Source organism: Calidris pugnax, unplaced genomic scaffold, assembly GCF_001431845.1.
Source record: "Calidris pugnax isolate Ruff unplaced genomic scaffold, ASM143184v1 scaffold38, whole genome shotgun sequence".
Lineage (NCBI taxonomy): Eukaryota > Metazoa > Chordata > Aves > Charadriiformes > Scolopacidae > Calidris > Calidris pugnax.
Genome location: NW_015090995.1, coordinates 11,952,544 through 11,970,639, shown reverse-complemented (window position 1 = coordinate 11,970,639; position 18,096 = coordinate 11,952,544). Strand labels below are relative to the sequence as shown.

The 18,096-nt window shown below is 38.6% G+C and overlaps 1 protein-coding gene across 4 annotated transcripts in view; it reads left to right on the top strand.

Moving 5' to 3' along the window:
* AMMECR1 (Alport syndrome, mental retardation, midface hypoplasia and elliptocytosis chromosomal region gene 1) overlaps positions 1–18,096 on the top strand; it is a 122,932-nt gene that overhangs the window by 100,191 nt on the left and 4,645 nt on the right. For all 4 annotated transcript variants that reach the window (XM_014955219.1, XM_014955223.1, XM_014955220.1 and 1 more), the window contains 3 exons: positions 3,845–3,959; positions 11,831–11,921; positions 13,713–13,809. In XM_014955219.1, coding sequence (XP_014810705.1) covers positions 3,845–3,959; positions 11,831–11,921; positions 13,713–13,809 — 303 coding nt within the window. The remainder of the gene's footprint in view (positions 1–3,844; positions 3,960–11,830; positions 11,922–13,712; positions 13,810–18,096) is intronic.

Here is an 18,096-nt window from a genome sequence, read left to right as displayed (position 1 = left end):
GCAAGCATTAAAAATGCAAAAATAGAAACAGTTGATTTGTGAAGAGATGGCATGAAGCTGCTCTGCTCTTAGGTTTTCAGAAGGTGTCTGCAACTTACTTCAGAGTTTTAGCCATGATAGGAATAAAAGAATGATTGAGAAGATGACTGATACTCTTAACTGTAATATACAGCACTTAAACGTTTCCTAGTTTTAAAGTAATATATGGCACACCTAAATGAAATTCATTAGGGTAGGTTTATTAAGTTTTATTCTTCTAAAACTGGCACCTTAAAATTGCTGGACTATTTTACTTTCATAAATTTTGCATTAGCAGAGAGAATATTTCATGTGTAGTTAAGCAGTAAAAATAAATGCTTTCTTGATGGCATCTCTCTTCAATGTATTTTGTTCCCATTGCTGATTGTTTGCCAACACAAATTTCTCCAGGTAAATTTTGGTTTTACTTATATAACAACGGAGTTTTGAAAGATGAAAACAAATTGTAACAGGGGGTCTGGAGACGGGGAAAGGAGGACTAGAATAGCAGTGATATTTTGTATTGCCCGGTCACAGCGGTGTTGGAGGCTGTTACTCAAATCTCTGATCTTGTTCTGCCGGATGCCTCTCCCGTCCAGCAGCGAGAGTGCCAGCAGAGGAGATGTGCAGGGAGCTGGGGGTCAGGGAGGTGCTGAGGAGCCATTTCTCAGATCAAATAGCACCTAGCAGTTCTGAAGGTATAGTTGAAATGGCACCGTCATTTGATAAACAATATTTTAGTTATCATAAGGTAGTGAGATGATACCACGGTATTTGTGCCAGTGTGAATATTGGAATTAGCCAGCTAAGCTCATTAGGAAGTGTGTGCTGGTGACTGTACAGCTCTGCTTGCACTAAAGCTTTGTTTGCTGCACGTGCCTGAGGCTGCTGTGCCTTCGTGTGCCTTTCTGCTGACACTGCCTTCACCTGAAGGTTTCATCTCAGCTTTTTATCAACATTCAAATTTGTCCTGATTCCCCCATCTTGTTTCAAATTCTTATCTCAGCATTCAGCTGGCTGGCTGAGACATGGCTTACGCCTGCATTGTGTGGTGTTTGTTTCAGTACAACTTAAAGTATGTTAAATTAAGGATGATTTCTCATCTATTAATGCTACTGCAGCAGATCTTCAGTGAGTGGGAATTTGCCTGGGACTTCTACTGCTAATGTGATTGGGATCAGGCTTACACCCATAGTAGACAACGTTTGCCTCAAAAGATGAAACTCAAAAGTGCGTTTTGGCAGCTTGAGGAGGGGGAATTGTATCAAGTTCTGAAAAAAAAAAGTTTTTTGAAGGTTGTAAATGCTTACAATATGGGAAATGTTTTGCATGGTAAGATTGTTGTATAAGTTATGAAAAGCAGGTTTAAAAAAGTACTGGCAATATCCATGCATATGGGTACCTCCTAAGATAACTGAATTTGTTGTTTGTTAATGAAATAGTGCTTGTCCCTGGGTGCTTATCCGTAGCGTATTCAAATAGATTGGATATATGATAGAGGTACAGCATACCTCAGGGAAATGAGAAATTTGCATATAAGTGAACTTGTAGCAATGGATTTTAAGACCTTTGGGGTTTCTGAACATACTTTTTTAGTTTTTAGTAAAAGGTAGAGTAAAATATTAAAAGCGTGTATGCATGCACTTATTAAATAATCCCACAAAGAGCTTTTAAGTGCAGAGATACTATCTCTGGCTCAAAATACCTAAGCTATGAACAGCTGGATTCCTGGAGGGTATTCCAGGAAAGTACCCCTGGATATTTACAATATTTTTATATTCATTCATTTCACTAACTGCTGTTGGTTATTACTTAATACTAGGCTAGATGGACTAGATGGACTTCTGGTTTGAGCTGTCCCTGTGTTCAGAGTATCCTCCCTTTGCATATATATATTATTCTTTTCCCCTGTGAGGGAAATTAGCTGTTCGTATTTTCATATATTGCTGTTATGCTGTGGCCATATGAGATATGAGCTGATACCTGATGTTCCTCTGAGACACCAGGCAACAGAGGCTGGGAACTTTGCCTGGTTCCCAGCAGTTCCCAAGCCTGCTTTGCAAATCCCATCAGCCACATCTGGGAGAACACCATCTTTTGATACATCTTTAGTGAAAGTCACTGGTTAAGTATCGCAGGCATTGTGCTTTAAATCTCCTTAGTGTTCCCAGTTCTCCACAGGCACACATAGGGCTGTCTAAACTATGTAAATATCAAAAGACTTATTTTGGCTAGTTACTGTCCCAACATCTTCTCTCACATCTATGGCAACTTTACCTGGGGTTACCTAGAATTACTCCTAAATAATGGGTAGCATGGGCCTGCTGTTACTTAATTAAATAATTCATTTGTCTTCATAATGAAAATCTCAATTTGCAACCTATTTTGTGATGTAAAAATACCAAAGCTTGGAGAAGGGCTTTTAGTCTAAATTCAAATACTGTGTTCTTTTTTGTAATTGTAGCACCTGGGAAAAAAAACTTACCTTCTCCCTGCCCCAGGAAAATAAAGGTTCTATTTTAACTGTTCAGTGTATGGTATTAATTCATGACAGGAAGTTATTTCTGGTTATACATCTGATTTCCTTTAGCTAAATTTTACCTTTTTTTTGCTTATGCGTCCTTTTTTGGTCTACTTTAATAAAGTTAATACTGCTCTTTATATAAAATGGTGGTATCTGATGCAGAGACTTCAGCCATATTCTAAACGCCGTGGCTGTCGTTATATCAGCTAATGGCAACGGCTGGCTGTGTGCCAAATGAAAGGAGTAAGAATGATCTGATTGTTAGATGAAACAATGAGACACATGAAGGGACTTGGTAATACTTTAGTAAGTACTTAATAGTACTCTTAATAGTAAATTCTCTTTTCTCATCACAAAGCTCAGTTAACAGATCACTGTTTTTGTTGGAGATGAGCATGTTTCTATTCATACCTGTCATATTTCAAATCTTAAGAGAATAAAAAATTATGAGATAGCATATTCCCTTTAACCTTCCCTTTTCCAATTTAACTGGTTCTTAACCAAACTGACGCGAGTAGGTTTTTACAAATGTCCTTACCGTGGTACTGCTTACTGTCTGTTAACTGCTTTGTTTTCAAACCGTGCTGGAATGTGCAGAGGTAGCTCCTCTCCGTAGTGACTGTTACCCATGGACTGTGTGTGTCTGTAGAGGGGTGCGTTACCCTGAGGATTAGCTGAGCTGTTCGCAGCCTCCCCCTCACTAACTGTTACCTCTGCTTTGCAGAACGTCCTCAAGGCCTGTAGGTTTGCAGGCCTGTAGAGCCCTGACCTGTTCACATTCACCTTTGTCAGTAAGCATGAATATTACTCTTTTTTGGGAGAATATTCTGCTTGTTTGGAATTTTTTTTCATTGAATAATTAAGTTCTACAGTTTGATTACTGTATTGCATGGTTGATTATTGCAGGCTATAGAATTTCCTCCTCTACTTTATGTTGTATAGATTAATCCTTTTGAAAGGGATTTACTAAATAACAGGTAGAAGAGCTATTGCTTTTGCAACTTCTTCCAAAAACTCTCTGCTTATTCATGATTGTTATAGTAGCAAAATCAGCTCAGGAAGGAGTGACCCTCAGAACACCACCTGCCTGGCCAGCCAAGAACTGAAACAAATTTCTAAGGAAAAAGTTGGGAATGTTGGTCAGTGTGTTACACTGGCAGCTGGATTATCAAACTGGTCATCATTTCATCAGGATTTTTTTTGGTCTTTATGCTTTTCAGTTGATTCATTAGATCCTTGATCTTAAGAAAAAGAAAAACCACCCAAAAAAAATCATTTGAAATTCTGTTTTGTCTTCAACAGTGCCCTTAAAGATAGTCGTTTCCCCCCAATGACGAGGGATGAGCTGCCACGGCTTTTCTGCTCAGTGTCTCTACTCACTAACTTTGAAGATGTATGTGACTACATGGATTGGGAGGTAAGGATGTCAGATATCTTTTATGAAAATTACTTTGATACCATGAACATCTGTAGCAGAAATCATACCATCTAAATTATTTTCGCATATTTAATGTAGTTGTCACTGTTTTGCACTCTACATGTTGTTTTGTGCATAGATTCAAAAGATCCTTTTGGTAGAACTGTCATCACCTCGAAAGTCTGAGCCATGAAAATGGAATAAAATTGTATTCTTGCCCATAATTGTGGTCTGCACTGACATCTAAGACTCCATCAAGCAAGGTATTGTCTGAGCGATGGTGTCCTGAGACTCCTTTTGCAGCTCACTACAGACACATGGGAGATCAGTCCATTGGAAACAAGCACTGCAAAAAATTGCAGTCCCAAACCAAGCTGCCTTATTTACCTTATGGTGTGAGCCACTCATCCTTCCCAAAGCTTCCTTTGCTTTCAGAGCAGGTGACCTGCCCAGACCCCACAAAGCCCTTATACAATGAGGCCAAGTAAATCATTGCTTTTGTTTTTCTTTGCTACTTACGCGTGGAGCTGAATCTATTTTAATTGTTAGGTTCTAGGAAGCCTGCATGTGTTCTCTTGGAACAGCAGCGTAAAAGAGATTAAGAAGCAAATGCTGCTTTTAGAGTTATTTCTGGGAAGGTATACTAGAGGAAATGTTATCCTGTATTCTTCTGCTTATTCCCAAATTATTTGGTCTTAGACACTTGCAAAAAACAAGTTACTTAAGATGAACTTCTCATCTCCCTCAGTATGACTGTTGTGTTGCTCTCTGAGTCTATATTTGAGTGGACATAAAAATTTTTTTTTTAAATTGTCATATGTGATAGTGGCCATGTTATAATGCCAGAGACACCACACAAGTTACAGTATTTCCATTTAATAATGATTTAGTCCTACTAAATATTTAGGAGTTCTTAAGAGAAAAAGAGGCTTTCTGTTGCATTCACATGGAACAAATGTATATTGAATAGAAATTTCATCTGTTGTTAAAATGGTAAGAGCCCCTACTGTATCAGAACGGTGGTATCCAGCAGTAACCTCAGCATCATGAATTTTACAGAGGCTGAAAATGTAATAAAAATATGTTTCCTGTTCAACTCATAATGATCAGGACTTCTTACCTTCTGAAATGTAATTCTGAATGAGATTAATATAAGTTCCCTTTGGGGTTTATGAGAATTTTCACCATAAACAGAATTATTCATTTTGTATGTAATGTCAGACCAAAAAATAAATCTTAGCTGAAACAGTTTGTGCATTCTCAACAAGAAGCTTTTTCAGAGAAGTAGTTTGTCTTGTCACTGAGCCCTTAGAGTACTTAAAACAACATTTTCAAGTAATCAGAGCTGTAGTAACTTTAACACTAAACCAAGCTAGAAGTCAAAATTCAAACTGGTAGAATTTTTCTGCTTTACTAGTTTGACTTCTGGCAGTAACCATAGTGATATTTTCAATTTAATTCATTTATTATAATTTATTAAAAATTAGACTTGGAATACACTCAGAAAATGTGTCTTTAAAAGTGTGAAGTGGGGAACAAAATGACATTTAGCTCTTTCCATGTGGTAGTCTATAAATCTTATTAGATGCTGTTTTATTCTCCCACTAATAAACTTCTAAGATGACCGAATTTTTCATCCTTAAAGAGAAGCTGAAACCAAAGCCAGAGTTCAAAAATCCACTCTGCTTTGGAAAGACTGGTTTTAACTTTGTTCCTGGGGAGACTCAGATTCATAACTTTAATACTTGTATGAAACCAAGGAGGCTTTTACTTTCTGTGTCCTTTCTAGATCTTGTTGCAGAATCCTTGAGACTTCACTAACAGTGTAAAACAAGTTTAATGCAGAACTGTAGTCTCGGTCAGTTCTGATTGATTTCATGGATTCTCATGATTCTTCTTACTGGAAAGCCCAGACTTACGAGGGAAGCATGGAGGGGTCAAAAATATATCAGTCCTTGTGTTATCGTTATACTTAGTTGCTCTCTCCTATTTCATTTAAGGATTTTTAATGATGGGTTTTAAAACCTTTAGCAAATTGCTAGGAATTCTAAGAAATTGTAACAAAGTAGGTTCCATGATTTGTTGGGTTTTTTTTCCTTTTTCCTATAAGTTAAACATGATTCTCAAGTAATTGTATCCTATGTAGTTGTGGATGATCCACAAGCTTTCCATGCAAAAGGGGCGGGTGGTTGGGGGATATATAAATATGAGAAAGATAAAATTTGTAATTGTTAGTCCTTAAAAGAATGATTCATCTCTGTTTGTGCCCCTGTCAGTGAGGTAGCTTACGTCATCCATGTTTCTTTGAAGGGAGCTGCAGTTATGCAATATTAATGGCAAAAAGGCATTTCAGGATGTCTAGAGTGTGACGTAAAGAGAGATTCGGCATCTTTCATCCCGTATAATGCTAAGATCATCCTGAAAAACATCAGCCTGGTTAGGAGCCCCTACTTCTGTAGGTATGCTACTGAGCATCTTGTGGGAGCTAATTCAGCAATTTGCTGACAGAAGTCATAGTATTTCAAAATTGCCGATTCAGACAACTGGCAGTGCTCTGGTGGCTTAGGGACAAGATCATTTGAAGACACAGCTCAGGAGCGTCTCCTGAAGCAGAGCGATAGATGTTCTTTTCTCTGATTAATGAAGTATCTTCCCAAATGAACTAAATTAATATTTCAGTAGTAAAAAGCAATGTGAGATCATTTTGCAGCAGAAATTCCAACCAAGGAAACAGGAGATAGGAGTGAATTGGCTGCTGTTAGCTCCCATAGGATTTTTCAAATTGCTGCCATTTTCACCTTTTTATAAAAGTAACCTGGAGAAAGTACAGGCCTTTAAAGGAACCCTTCAATGCTGTGGTTCACAAGGATTCTTCCTAAAATTTATTTTAGCATTCTTACATGTGACTTTACATGAATTGCAGTGCACTTGAACAGATGTAGGGCTTTGAAATGAGTGCTGGGAGTGTATGAACTGTTTCTTCATTTCTGCTAGAGAGAACCCGTGACCTGTTGCTGTGGTCCAGTGCTGCTGGGGTGGAGTTTCACAGCCTTTCTGTCTCAAAGAAATGGGCAACATGAGAAACTCCAAGATATACTTCTTTTTTTTTTTTTTTATAATACTGCTCTTTCATATTTTATCTTTAATAAAAGGCCTATTCAGGAGACAAGTCATAAAGACCAGTTATTTTTAAACATATTTGATATCGATAGCAGGCGTTCCTTCCCTGCATAAACTCAGCTTTATCCGTATTTCCATTCTTGAGCTCAGCTTTTTGATCTGTCCTTCTACCAAGTCTCTTCTTTCCTGCACAAATAGGACTTTCTGCCTCAGGATGCCTCCCATTTTGCTGTAAATTCTTAATGCAGATACCCTTGCATCTCCTGTTGCACTGGGAAGTGTGTGTGTCATTGGCAGCACCTCAAAAGAAGGAATAGATTGCTGTGAAGTGTGATGGCTTTGGGTCCTTTAGAAAGAACTTCCATTTGGTTTGTGAAGCCATAAGTTGGCACTCAGAAGGCCCTGGGAATTGGATTCACATCCCAGAAATGGCACACACAAGGTGGGATCATGCAATTCCAGCTTTGGTGCCACAGGCCCTGCATCCTTGAGAGGGGATGGATGCAAGGTACATTACAATGGCAAATGATTTAATGTGTCCCCTGCATGCTTTTTTTTTTTTCTAGAAATACAGAAGAGAAAAGCAAAGTGCCTTTACTCGTTCCCTCTCTATTTCATGTTACAGCAAATGAACACCTTTTAAATATTTTTTCTCATTAGTTTTTGCTCAAAGGCAAAGCCTGTCTTGCTAATTCAGACCCTCTCCCCATTTTTTTATTAACATCATAAAACATTGTGATTGTATGTAATTAGAATAAGAAAATTCTTGGAAAACATTACTATCATTCCAGCAGGGTAATAAATAACTGGAACTGACCGGTGGCTCTTCCTTAAAATACCTTGAAAGAGATCTTTGCCCTGAAGTTGCTGTTCTTCAGTAAAGTAAAATCTGCAGAATTGTACATGCTTGCTGTGTCGCTACAAAGGCCTTTAGCCTGTGTGCACTGGTTTAAATATTAGCTTAAACAGCTGTAGCCAGTAACGTTGACTGAAAGGTGGCTTTTCATTGTTGGCAAAGTTAATACATTTAAGAGTTGTGGCATTCCTTTCCTTCCTGCAAGTGCAGCAGCACCAGCAACTCTTGCAGCTTATATTCCTTAGACCAGGGAAGAAAGAGTTCTCTTTGGACAATATTCAGCATTTCCATGTATGTAAATAAATGACTTGTTAAAAAAAAAAATGGTTATCATGAAGTAGAGAGCATATCTCCTGAGTAGCCTTTTGCCTCTGTTTTTAAAGCAGAATGTGATATTTAACCCCTACTAAAGATGATGAGAAAGGAGCCAGTATATTTGCTATGAAAGTGGGGCTAAAAAGCTGTAGAATTCAGCTAATAAAAAGTGGGGTCAGCTTCTAAAAAGTAACAATAGCCACTTAATCTGAAGTGTTCCTTTTGCAGCCAGGTTTGTGTACAGCTATTTCCATAGCTGCAATTAGGTAAACAATGTTATGGGCTATCATAAGGAATACTGTACAAGTTATAGTCCATCTTTTTTGTTTGAAAATGATTATAGCTTGCTGCTGTTTAAAGCTTGAGCTGACAAACCGTGTCAGTAGAAGGATTAGCCATAACCCAGAACAGCCCAATCTGAAAAAAAGCCCAATTAATTCATCTTAAACTAATTAGTGATAATTGAATGCAACTCTCTTACAGATTTCAGTGCAGTAGATAAAACTGAACAGAATGACTGTTTACTCCATGGTGGACAGAAGCTTAAATTCCAACAAGGCTTGATGTTTTAGATGCTTGTCCAAATTCCATATTGATAGTCTAACAAGAATAATGTTATTTCTTACTGTTAGTATGGTTGGAGAGGCAGCACCAGAGGAACAGGTTTGTAAACTGTGTTTGGAACTTGGAGTCAGAACAGTCAACCATGAGACTTGCTTGAAGTTTGGTTTCAGGGTGGGTTTTGGAACAACTTTTTCTTAGCCCAAGTGAGATAGATATGGAGAGAGACACACTATGGGCAATAATCTAGCAAGTGCCTGAAGTGCTTGGCAAAACAATAAATATGGTGTGTGCACATTTGTAACTAAATTATTCATTAAAAAGTGTATAAATGAATGTGAATGAGTAGAAATACATAACAAAATCCGAAATTCTGTTGATGTCCCTTCAGAAGTAAAATGTAAAAAAGTAGTTTAATGTAATCTTTAGATTTAGTGAAAGGCCTGTGTCCCTGGCCCTAGTTTTAGGTAGCCTCTGGCCACTAATACAGTGGGCCAAAAAGTTTATATCCACAAGCACGGGATACCCAGCCTGCAGTATTTCGTGCTCTAAAACCCTATGGAAATATTTCTATTGGAGCGGGTTGGTTTGTTGCCTTTCTAAGTCTCTCTCCTTATCACACTTTCCTCTCCCAATAGCAATAGTCTATTTGTGGGGTCTTTTTGCAGATGAGGAGGGTACCTGTATGTAGTCATTTCCCTAATAAATGGTAATAGATGGTACAGAACTTTCACTCCATCTACAGGAGGAGTTTGCTGGTCTGTTCTTCTGAACTGCACAGACAGACGTTATTCTACAAAAACTCTCCCGTAGTGTATCAGTATTTTTAGTTTGAGGAGCATGGCCATAGGCTTTGTATAGTGTTCTGTGCTGAGCTGGGGAGGCAAACCAGTTACAGTCCAGTTTGTGCCTTCCAAACATGTACCAACCCCTTACCTCCCATCTTAGGAACCAAGTTTTCATCAGTACAGGATCGTTGGTCTCTTGAGGAAGTCAAAATAAATTCCTAACTGTGCCCATGCCAGTCTTAGCATGGATCACTCTTATTTTGCTTGTGTGTGGCTTCCATTTGTTTGACTCAGGCCTGGTTTTGTTTAACTGGAGCTAAACAATGAAAAGCCATTTGTACTGGACTAAGAGTAGTGCTTAGCTACGCAGTTGGAATTCATGCTTCACAGAATGCTATGAAATTTTCCCAACCAGAGGAATTGTGGGTGCAATTGTGTTGCCTTATTCATTTTGCTCTGCATCTTTTTCTTCTACAGACATGGGCCTAAAAATCCATTAAAATGGTTAATGGGAAACATCCAGAGCAATGCAATTACCTACTGCCTGAATGTTGCATCATACTTAATACCTCACTAGAGCTTCTGGTTAGTTTCTCGTGAATACTACGTGATCGCTGTTGTGCAAACCAGTCATGTAGAATTTAGAATCTAATATTCTGCAGGAACTGAAGGTGTGCAAAACCTGAAAATACTTGATTTTAATGCTTAGGCAATTGAACATAGACAGTTACAGAGTCACCAGCTGCAAAAACTTACTCTATTCTGGGAATAAACTGGGTAGGCTCATTTCAGCTTCTAACACTGCTTTATTTTACTTTCAGGTCCTTTGGGTTCATAATTACATCATCTGAGTATACAGATTTGATCTCTGTAGTGATTATGTATCCGTGTTATGAAAGTTAGGTTTAGGAGTGTTTGGTAATGAAGTATCACATTAAAATTTGCACTGAATTTAATTTGTTAGTCTCAAAGTAATTTTTCCTATTTAAGAAATGTTAGGTTCATAGGGAAAAATTATTGAGGCCACGGCCAGCCACCAGAGAGACAACTCCTCCCATTTCGCCACGCATATATCGTATATAAGGATTATAAAGATAATTAAAGTCTTAATGTAAGGAAATATGTTAATTGAACAAGTGGTAGAGTTTTGTAAATATTCCTTATTTGCCTTTTGACTGTCATGCAGTCACAGTAAAATAGGTTGTCACTAGAAAAACTGTTACTGCATTTTTCAATTAATTTTGTATCTGAAAAGAAATGCCATACCAAATAGCATGATACCCTTTTAAACATAAACTACTCAGTTCCACATACAATGTTGGGAACTTTAAGTGGAAATAACATCTTAGTTATGTGGGCATGGAAATAGAAATGTCCATCTACTAATGCTTTGTGTTTATACACAGAAATCAAAATGAACTGAAAACTTACTGGCAATGGAATATCTTTTTTGGCATGCCCCATCCAAGCACAGGTGCTCCCAACAGAATTACTGTACCTTGAAAACAGAGGTGCTTAAGGAATGCCCCGGGAAGGTGCCTGGCCTCTTGGGTTTGGGGACGGGGCGGGGTGGTGGTACTGGCAGTTCAACTTTATATCTGTCCAACTCCTTGGTATTAGTAATGTAATTAGGTTTTTAAAAATATAATTAGGTTTCCATGCTGGCATTTAGTCATATTAGAGAACTTAGTATCATGGAAATAGGAGTTTGAAGCTGAATGTTTGGGAGTATCTCCTTATCCTCATCATACATTAGCAGAAAATTTGAAGGCTTCAGGCTTGAGTTCATAGTGTGACAAATCTTTCATTGTTCAGTTGTTTGAACAAAATTACTGTTCTTAATGGAAGCATCATGAGATTTGCCAGCATTTGGTTGCCTGCAGGTTATATCTGGTGGCCAGGTGATTTTATCAGCAACAGCATTGCTGGCAGTGTCAGAGGGAGACAGTAGACCCAGAGACAGAACGACTTTTGCATCTCGGCTGGCTTTCCTTCCGACCAGAAATGAAGCTCCGTGGTGGGAGCTGAGGACCATTATTTGTGCTGCTACTGACAAGGCTGCGAGGTGACCACCTCCCCAAAAGATTGCATTTGCTGCAGTGCCACCTCTTCAGACTCTTTGCAAAATGGTATTAACCACTGAAAGGTTCACATTTGGGGTTTTATCATGTTAGAAATCTCTTGTCTCTTTTTTCTTTTAATGTACTAATGAAGCTGCCGATTTCTTGCAGGTGGGTGTACATGGCATTAGAATAGAATTCATCAATGAAAAAGGATCAAAACGCACCGCCACCTACTTACCGGAGGTTGCAAAGGAGCAAGGTCATTGTTGCACTTTATTTCATATGATCTGGTGAAGAATTTAAACATACATATAAATCTAAAATGCAATATTTGACCTTGCACTGATGTCAGATGATGGAGCAATATTTAATTGTAAGAAGACTCTTATATAAAATGCCAATTACATGCCTGTATCAGTCCCCTTATAGGTATGCAGTGAACTGTAGCTGTCCTTTGAGCAGCTGTAAATGCAGTGTAGGTGTAGGGAAAGGAACCGTGGAGGGTGGTACAGTGCTGACAGCTTACAGTTATTAAAAGCTGTCCATTTTCATATAGTTGTCTTGCTGTGATATTAGTGACATGTAAAAGCTCTGTTAAGTGATGGGATGTCTGGTCAGTTACCTTAACAGCTGATTTATTCCTAAATTTGCAACAATCAATTTATATTTTTTTTTTTCAATGAGGTACTTTCTGCGAGTACTTAATTCCTGTTATAAACACTGGCTTCCTGGGATTTTTGATGGATGGAAGGGAATTACTTGCAATATAAAAGTCCAGAATAATGTTGTTAAAGTCCCTTTCAATAGAGGCACAGACTTAAGTTTGTGAATTAAAAAAACGATAGTAGATTTTGTTGAATAGTAATCTTTTGGATTAAGCAGCTGCCTGTGACTACTCACTATGCTTTTTTCTTCCAAGCCTGACGGGGTGTCTTTTACATTTTGTATTGCTGCTTTTTTGGGTTTTTTGGCCTTTTTGTATTTGCATTAGTCTAAACCTTTACTGAGGATCACCTTTAATTGATAATTCTGTTTTCAAATAGTCACTTAAAAGCTTAGAGGTCTCCAAAGACAATTTTTTTTGCTTTTGTAATTTATGTAATTTTGTAATTTGGCAAGTTAGAGAAGGGGGGGTTTGTCGAGACCTTGGGTGATCACTTAACAAGCTTTTTGGAAATTCAGGAATGGGGTGTGTGAGTGTGCATGTTGTGTTTAAATTTCTAAATACTTTTAGCAGACCATGCATTGCAATCTGACTCTTTAAAGTACCCAAAACTACACGTTCATGTTTTTTTATGTACTGTTTTATGACTCCTTTTTTTTGCTCCTTTTTTTTTTTTTATTTAAATGTATCAGTGTGACTAATCTAATTGCATCTTTTGGAAATAATATGCCTAACAGCTACTTAAAATGTTACGTTTTAAGTAACATGGTTTTTTTAAACCAATAAATAGGAGTTTTGAACAGCATAAAGATTTTATTAGGAACAGTAAATGGGTCTGTATTTTTAATCCATCACTTCTTTTTATTACCCAGACACCTAGAATATACTACAGTAGTTCTGAAAGTAGACATATCACTGTAATGTTAAGTGTATCTATGGAGAAGTCTAATCTGAAGTTCTCTGCACATGTTCAACTAATCATTCTTTTATTTCTTATTTTATACAGAAATTTAATTTATCATGCCATCATAGTCATTTATAATGTATAAAGTGATTGTGATACATGATCATACCTGAACATTTCAGAAAAGTTAAATTTTGTATCTCACCCCCAATCTAGGACGCCTGGATATAGTGGGTCCGCTTTTAAAATATTTCAACTATGAGATTAAAATATACGTTGTTTGTAGAGTGAACCTTGTGTGTAAAGAAATCCTATATGTTATATTTCCTTCTGCTGTTCTTAAATAGGGAAGAATGTTCTGTTTTATACAGAACTTCAGCAGAGCACTTTTGTTATCAATAACACAACATATTCTACTGTATTTTTGCAACATCTATTCTTATCGCTATATTTCTAATTTTTACTACTGTGAAATCCAACAGGATGGGACCACATTCAAACCATAGATTCCTTATTGAGGAAAGGAGGCTACAAAGCTCCGATTACTAATGAATTCAGGAAAACAATAAAGCTAACCAGGTATGCATCTTGGGATACTACAGATAAGTCCTGTTTTTGTACTACTGTGATGTGTTCAGTCCTGGTAAGTGCTTATTTCAGATGTTAATCATAAGCTTTTCCTCTGTATATATTACTAATGGTTGCTTTCTTTCCACAACAGCAGTAGGGACTTGAGCCTTGCGTTGGGGTTAGTGGCACGAAGCAAGAAAGAAAAGGCTGGGGTTAAATATCAGGCTACATATGTCTGAGGGTGCCTGCATATTTTGTGCTGCTTACACTATGGCAGAGTGTTCTGGGGAGCCGAGAGCTGAATTTAGTATTGTATTTTATACTTTGTCACTCTCACTCACTGACATACTTCGATGTTGCTAATTTAATAAAACGTGTTCATGAGGGCTTCTTAGTGCGTGGGAGCCAGAATGTTTTAGAATTAGCAGCAGATATTCTGTCCATAATATTATAGTTGTGTGGTGAAGGGTGGAAGAAAAATCATCTATAAGAATGCCTCTAAAACTGTAATTTTATCAGCTTGCAGTATAAAATGACTGCTAAATTTAGTTATCTGATCCATGCTTGGAGAAAAAAGAATTTTTAAATAAGGAAGTATTGACTGTTCATCCTCTTCAGGGAGGCCGCACTTGACATGCTATTAATACAAATAACAAAGTTAGAATTCTTTGTCCAAAGCTGTTACCCTTCCTGTCTTTTATCAGCTTTTAGGGACTCACGGGGTCACAAGATTAGTTCTTAAAATGTTGTCTATATTACCCTTGTTCCTGTGTCCTGATTTCTTTGGAAATTCTTTCCTCCTTAGAGCAGCTAGGTGTAAGCCAGCCTTGACTTCCTTGTCCATAATAAAAACCTAATCCTTTCATTTCAGACATTTGAAAATACTGGTATTCTCCTGATTGTTTGTGCGCTTCTGTAGGACAGAGACCTGAGGTTTTGGTTGTTTTCACCTTCCACATTTGTCATCTTCATCTACAAATCTTGCTATTACTTAAGCACCAGTTTAGGCTTAGTCCAGATGGAAGTCAGAGCATTTCTTAGAAAAATAAACATTTTCATATTAGAGGAATTACTTGTTCAGTGATCTTATGGATGAAGAATAAAGACTTTGTGTCTCAGTGAATGTTCAGAATTCCAGATTCTTGTAGGAACCCGATTCCTATAGAGTAGCTGTCACTGAGGAAAACCTGCTATTCTGAAGGTTAAATTAGTGAGGAAGGATTTACAAAATCCAGCTAAATTTCCAAATGCAGAACACTATTTTGTTTTTATTTATTTCAGCTGTGCACCTTGTTATCTTCTATTCAAAAAGAATATATGGAGACAGCTGAGGGCAAGAGTAAGAGTTCATAAATTATGATTTCTGTACAACTCAGTAAATAAGAAAAATATTTTTCCAAGAAACAAGAATAAGCATAATTTTTAATATTCAGAAGAAAATTTTTTTCTCTCTTCTACTTAAAAATTCAGCTTCTGCTGACACATTATAAACACTAGCATTAAGATAGTAACCATTGCCCAGCATCAGACAACCTTTTTTAGAGCCTCATTTTAATAACTTCTTGTCATACAGTGAAACATCTTTTGAAACAGTGGAATAAGAGCTTTAAACTTCTTTTTCAATGCTCTCAATTAAAGTAAATGCCCTCTGTATGAAGAGAGCTTTAACGTGAGCAGAACTAGTCTGTTGCTAGCTGTCTTCAAGCTGATACCCAGTAGTTCTGGCCATGTTTTGAAGAACTAAAAAACAGCGGAGCTGAAAGGAGCGTACCCATGCTAGGGGTCTAGAATGCATAAGGATAATAACTGCATTTGCTCTTTCCATCTGCTTAAATGAGCATATGTGATTCTAGTCAGGCTGCCTTTGGCCTGCTTTGACCCACTTACAGCCAACTTCATTAACTGCCGAGCTTATGGTTTAATTTCATAGTGGCAGGGGATTTCATTCACAGAGCAGCTTCCTCGTCAAGTGCAGAGCCCCGTGCTGTTCGCATCCATTCAAGAGGAGCTGCAGCTGATGGCTCTGCAGGGACCTGCAGCCCTTGGTTAAATTATACATCATTAACAAATGCTGTTATATCAAGTAAGCACCTTTGGTGCTCTGAAAACACATCCACTGAAGCAAAAAGCTGCAAGTGTGTGATGTTCTGCTCTGTTCCTCTGGCAAAGAGGCAACAGAAGCAAATGTGTTTGCCACCTTAATTCCTGCAGTTGGCAGCTCCACAGTAGTGTAAACTCTTGTGTTGGGTTGTAAGTGCAAGTGGTGGAGCCATCTGTTGGGTTTTTTTCAGACCTAAGAGAGGAGAGAACAACCAGAGCAACTCCAGAAGAAAAATATGTTAGAAAGTAGAGGTGGCAATATTTTAGATCACTGTAGCTGGATTCACCAAATCTCATCTGTCAGATCTCTTATGCAAGGGCTCTCTAAGTGAAATTTGTGGAACTATGGAATAGTGTTGGGTTTGTGTAGATTCTACTCTTCTACAGGAAGGTGTAAATGTGGCAATATATTCCTTGTTGTCAATACTGATGCAAGTATATCCAAAATATTTGCTGTCATGGCCTGGATTCTGCTTTTAGTTACATATTGCTGGCCGTTGTTATTGCAGGACCTCTCTCTCTCCATTATTCTTCAACAGTCTTGGGAATCTAGCGGGGTCCCAGGCGACTGGAAGCTGGCACATGTTGTCCCATTTTTCAAGAAGGAAGACCCTGGTAGTTAAAGGCCTGGCAGTCTCACTTCAGTGCCGGCAAATTATGGAGCAGGTTATTCTGGGAGCTATTGAAAAACACTTGAGAGACAACACAGTCACTGATCATGGCCAGCACAGGTTCATGAGGGGAAAGTCCTGCTTTGCCAATTTAATTTCCTTTTATGCCACGGTCACCCATCTAGTTGACCAAGGGAAGGCCATAAATGTGGGTTTTCTTGATTTTAGCAAAGCTTTTGATACTGTGTCTCACAGTAACCTTCTGGAAGCAATGTCCAGCACACAGCTAGACAGTCCATAACATGATGTGTGAGCAATTGGCTGGCAGGTTGTGCTCAAAGAGTTTTAGTAAATGGAGTTACTTCAGGCTGGTGGCCAGTCACCAGTGAGGTTCTCCAGGGCTCAATTTTAGTGCTCTTTTATGTTTTTATAAATGACGTAGATGCAGGAGTCAAATATACATTAAGCTTGCTGATGATACTAAACTAGGAGGAGCTGTGGACTCCCTTGAGGGCAGAGAGGCTTTAGAGAGATATGGATAGACTGGAGAGCTGGGCAGTCTCCAGCCGTATGAAAATTAACAATAGCAAGAGCAGGATTCTCCACCTGGGACAGGGTAATCCTGGTCATACGTGCAAATTGGGAACAAGAGGCTGGAGAACATCCCTACAGAAAGAGATCTGGGGGTTTGGGTTGATGGCAAGTTGAGTATGAGTCAACAGTGTGCCCTGGCAGCCAAGGGGGCGCACCGTGTCCTGGGGTGCATCAACACAGCTGGTTGAGGGAGGTGGTTGTCCTTTGTGACACTGGTGTGGCCCCACCTCAAGTTCTGTATGCAGTTTTGGGTGTCTCAGTACAAGAAGGACATCAGCCTATGAGAGTGTGTCCAGAGGAGGGTGACCATGATGGTGAAAGGCCTCAAGGGCAAGACTTATGATGAATGGCTTGAGGTCACTTGCTTTGTTCAGCTTGCAGAAGAGAAGGCTGAGGGATGACCTCATTGTTGAGGGGTGACCTCATCACAGTCTACAACTATCTCAAGGGGGGCAGTGGAGGGGGAGGTGCTGATCTCTCTGGTGACCAGCAGTAGAACGTGAGAAAACAGAATGAAACTCCATCGGGAAAGTTCAGATTGGACATGAGGAAAAGGCTCTTCACTGAGAGGGTGGCCAGTTGCTGGAACAGGCTCTCCAGGGCAGTGGTGAGGGCACCAAGCCTGTTGGAGTTCAAGGAATGTCTGGAGGACGCTTTTAGTCATATGGTCTAGTTTTAGGTAGTCCTGTAAGGAGCAGGGAGTTGGTCTCGATTCTTATGAGCCTCTTCCAACTTGAGATATTCTAATGTAACTCCATCTAATGCAGCTGGGATTATTTTAAAAGCAGAATTTGGCAGACAATTGTTACTGATTGTTTAAAACCAGCCCAAAAATCTGTAGTGCTTGTTTACAGTTTTTCTCCTAGGTTTTATGTAGAGAGTTGGCTGAAGATACGGGACATTCTCAATAAATCATGATGAGTTTCTGTTCCCTCTACTTTGAGCAACATCACAGGCAACCATTTTTAACAGTTCTGTTTGCTTAAAATGG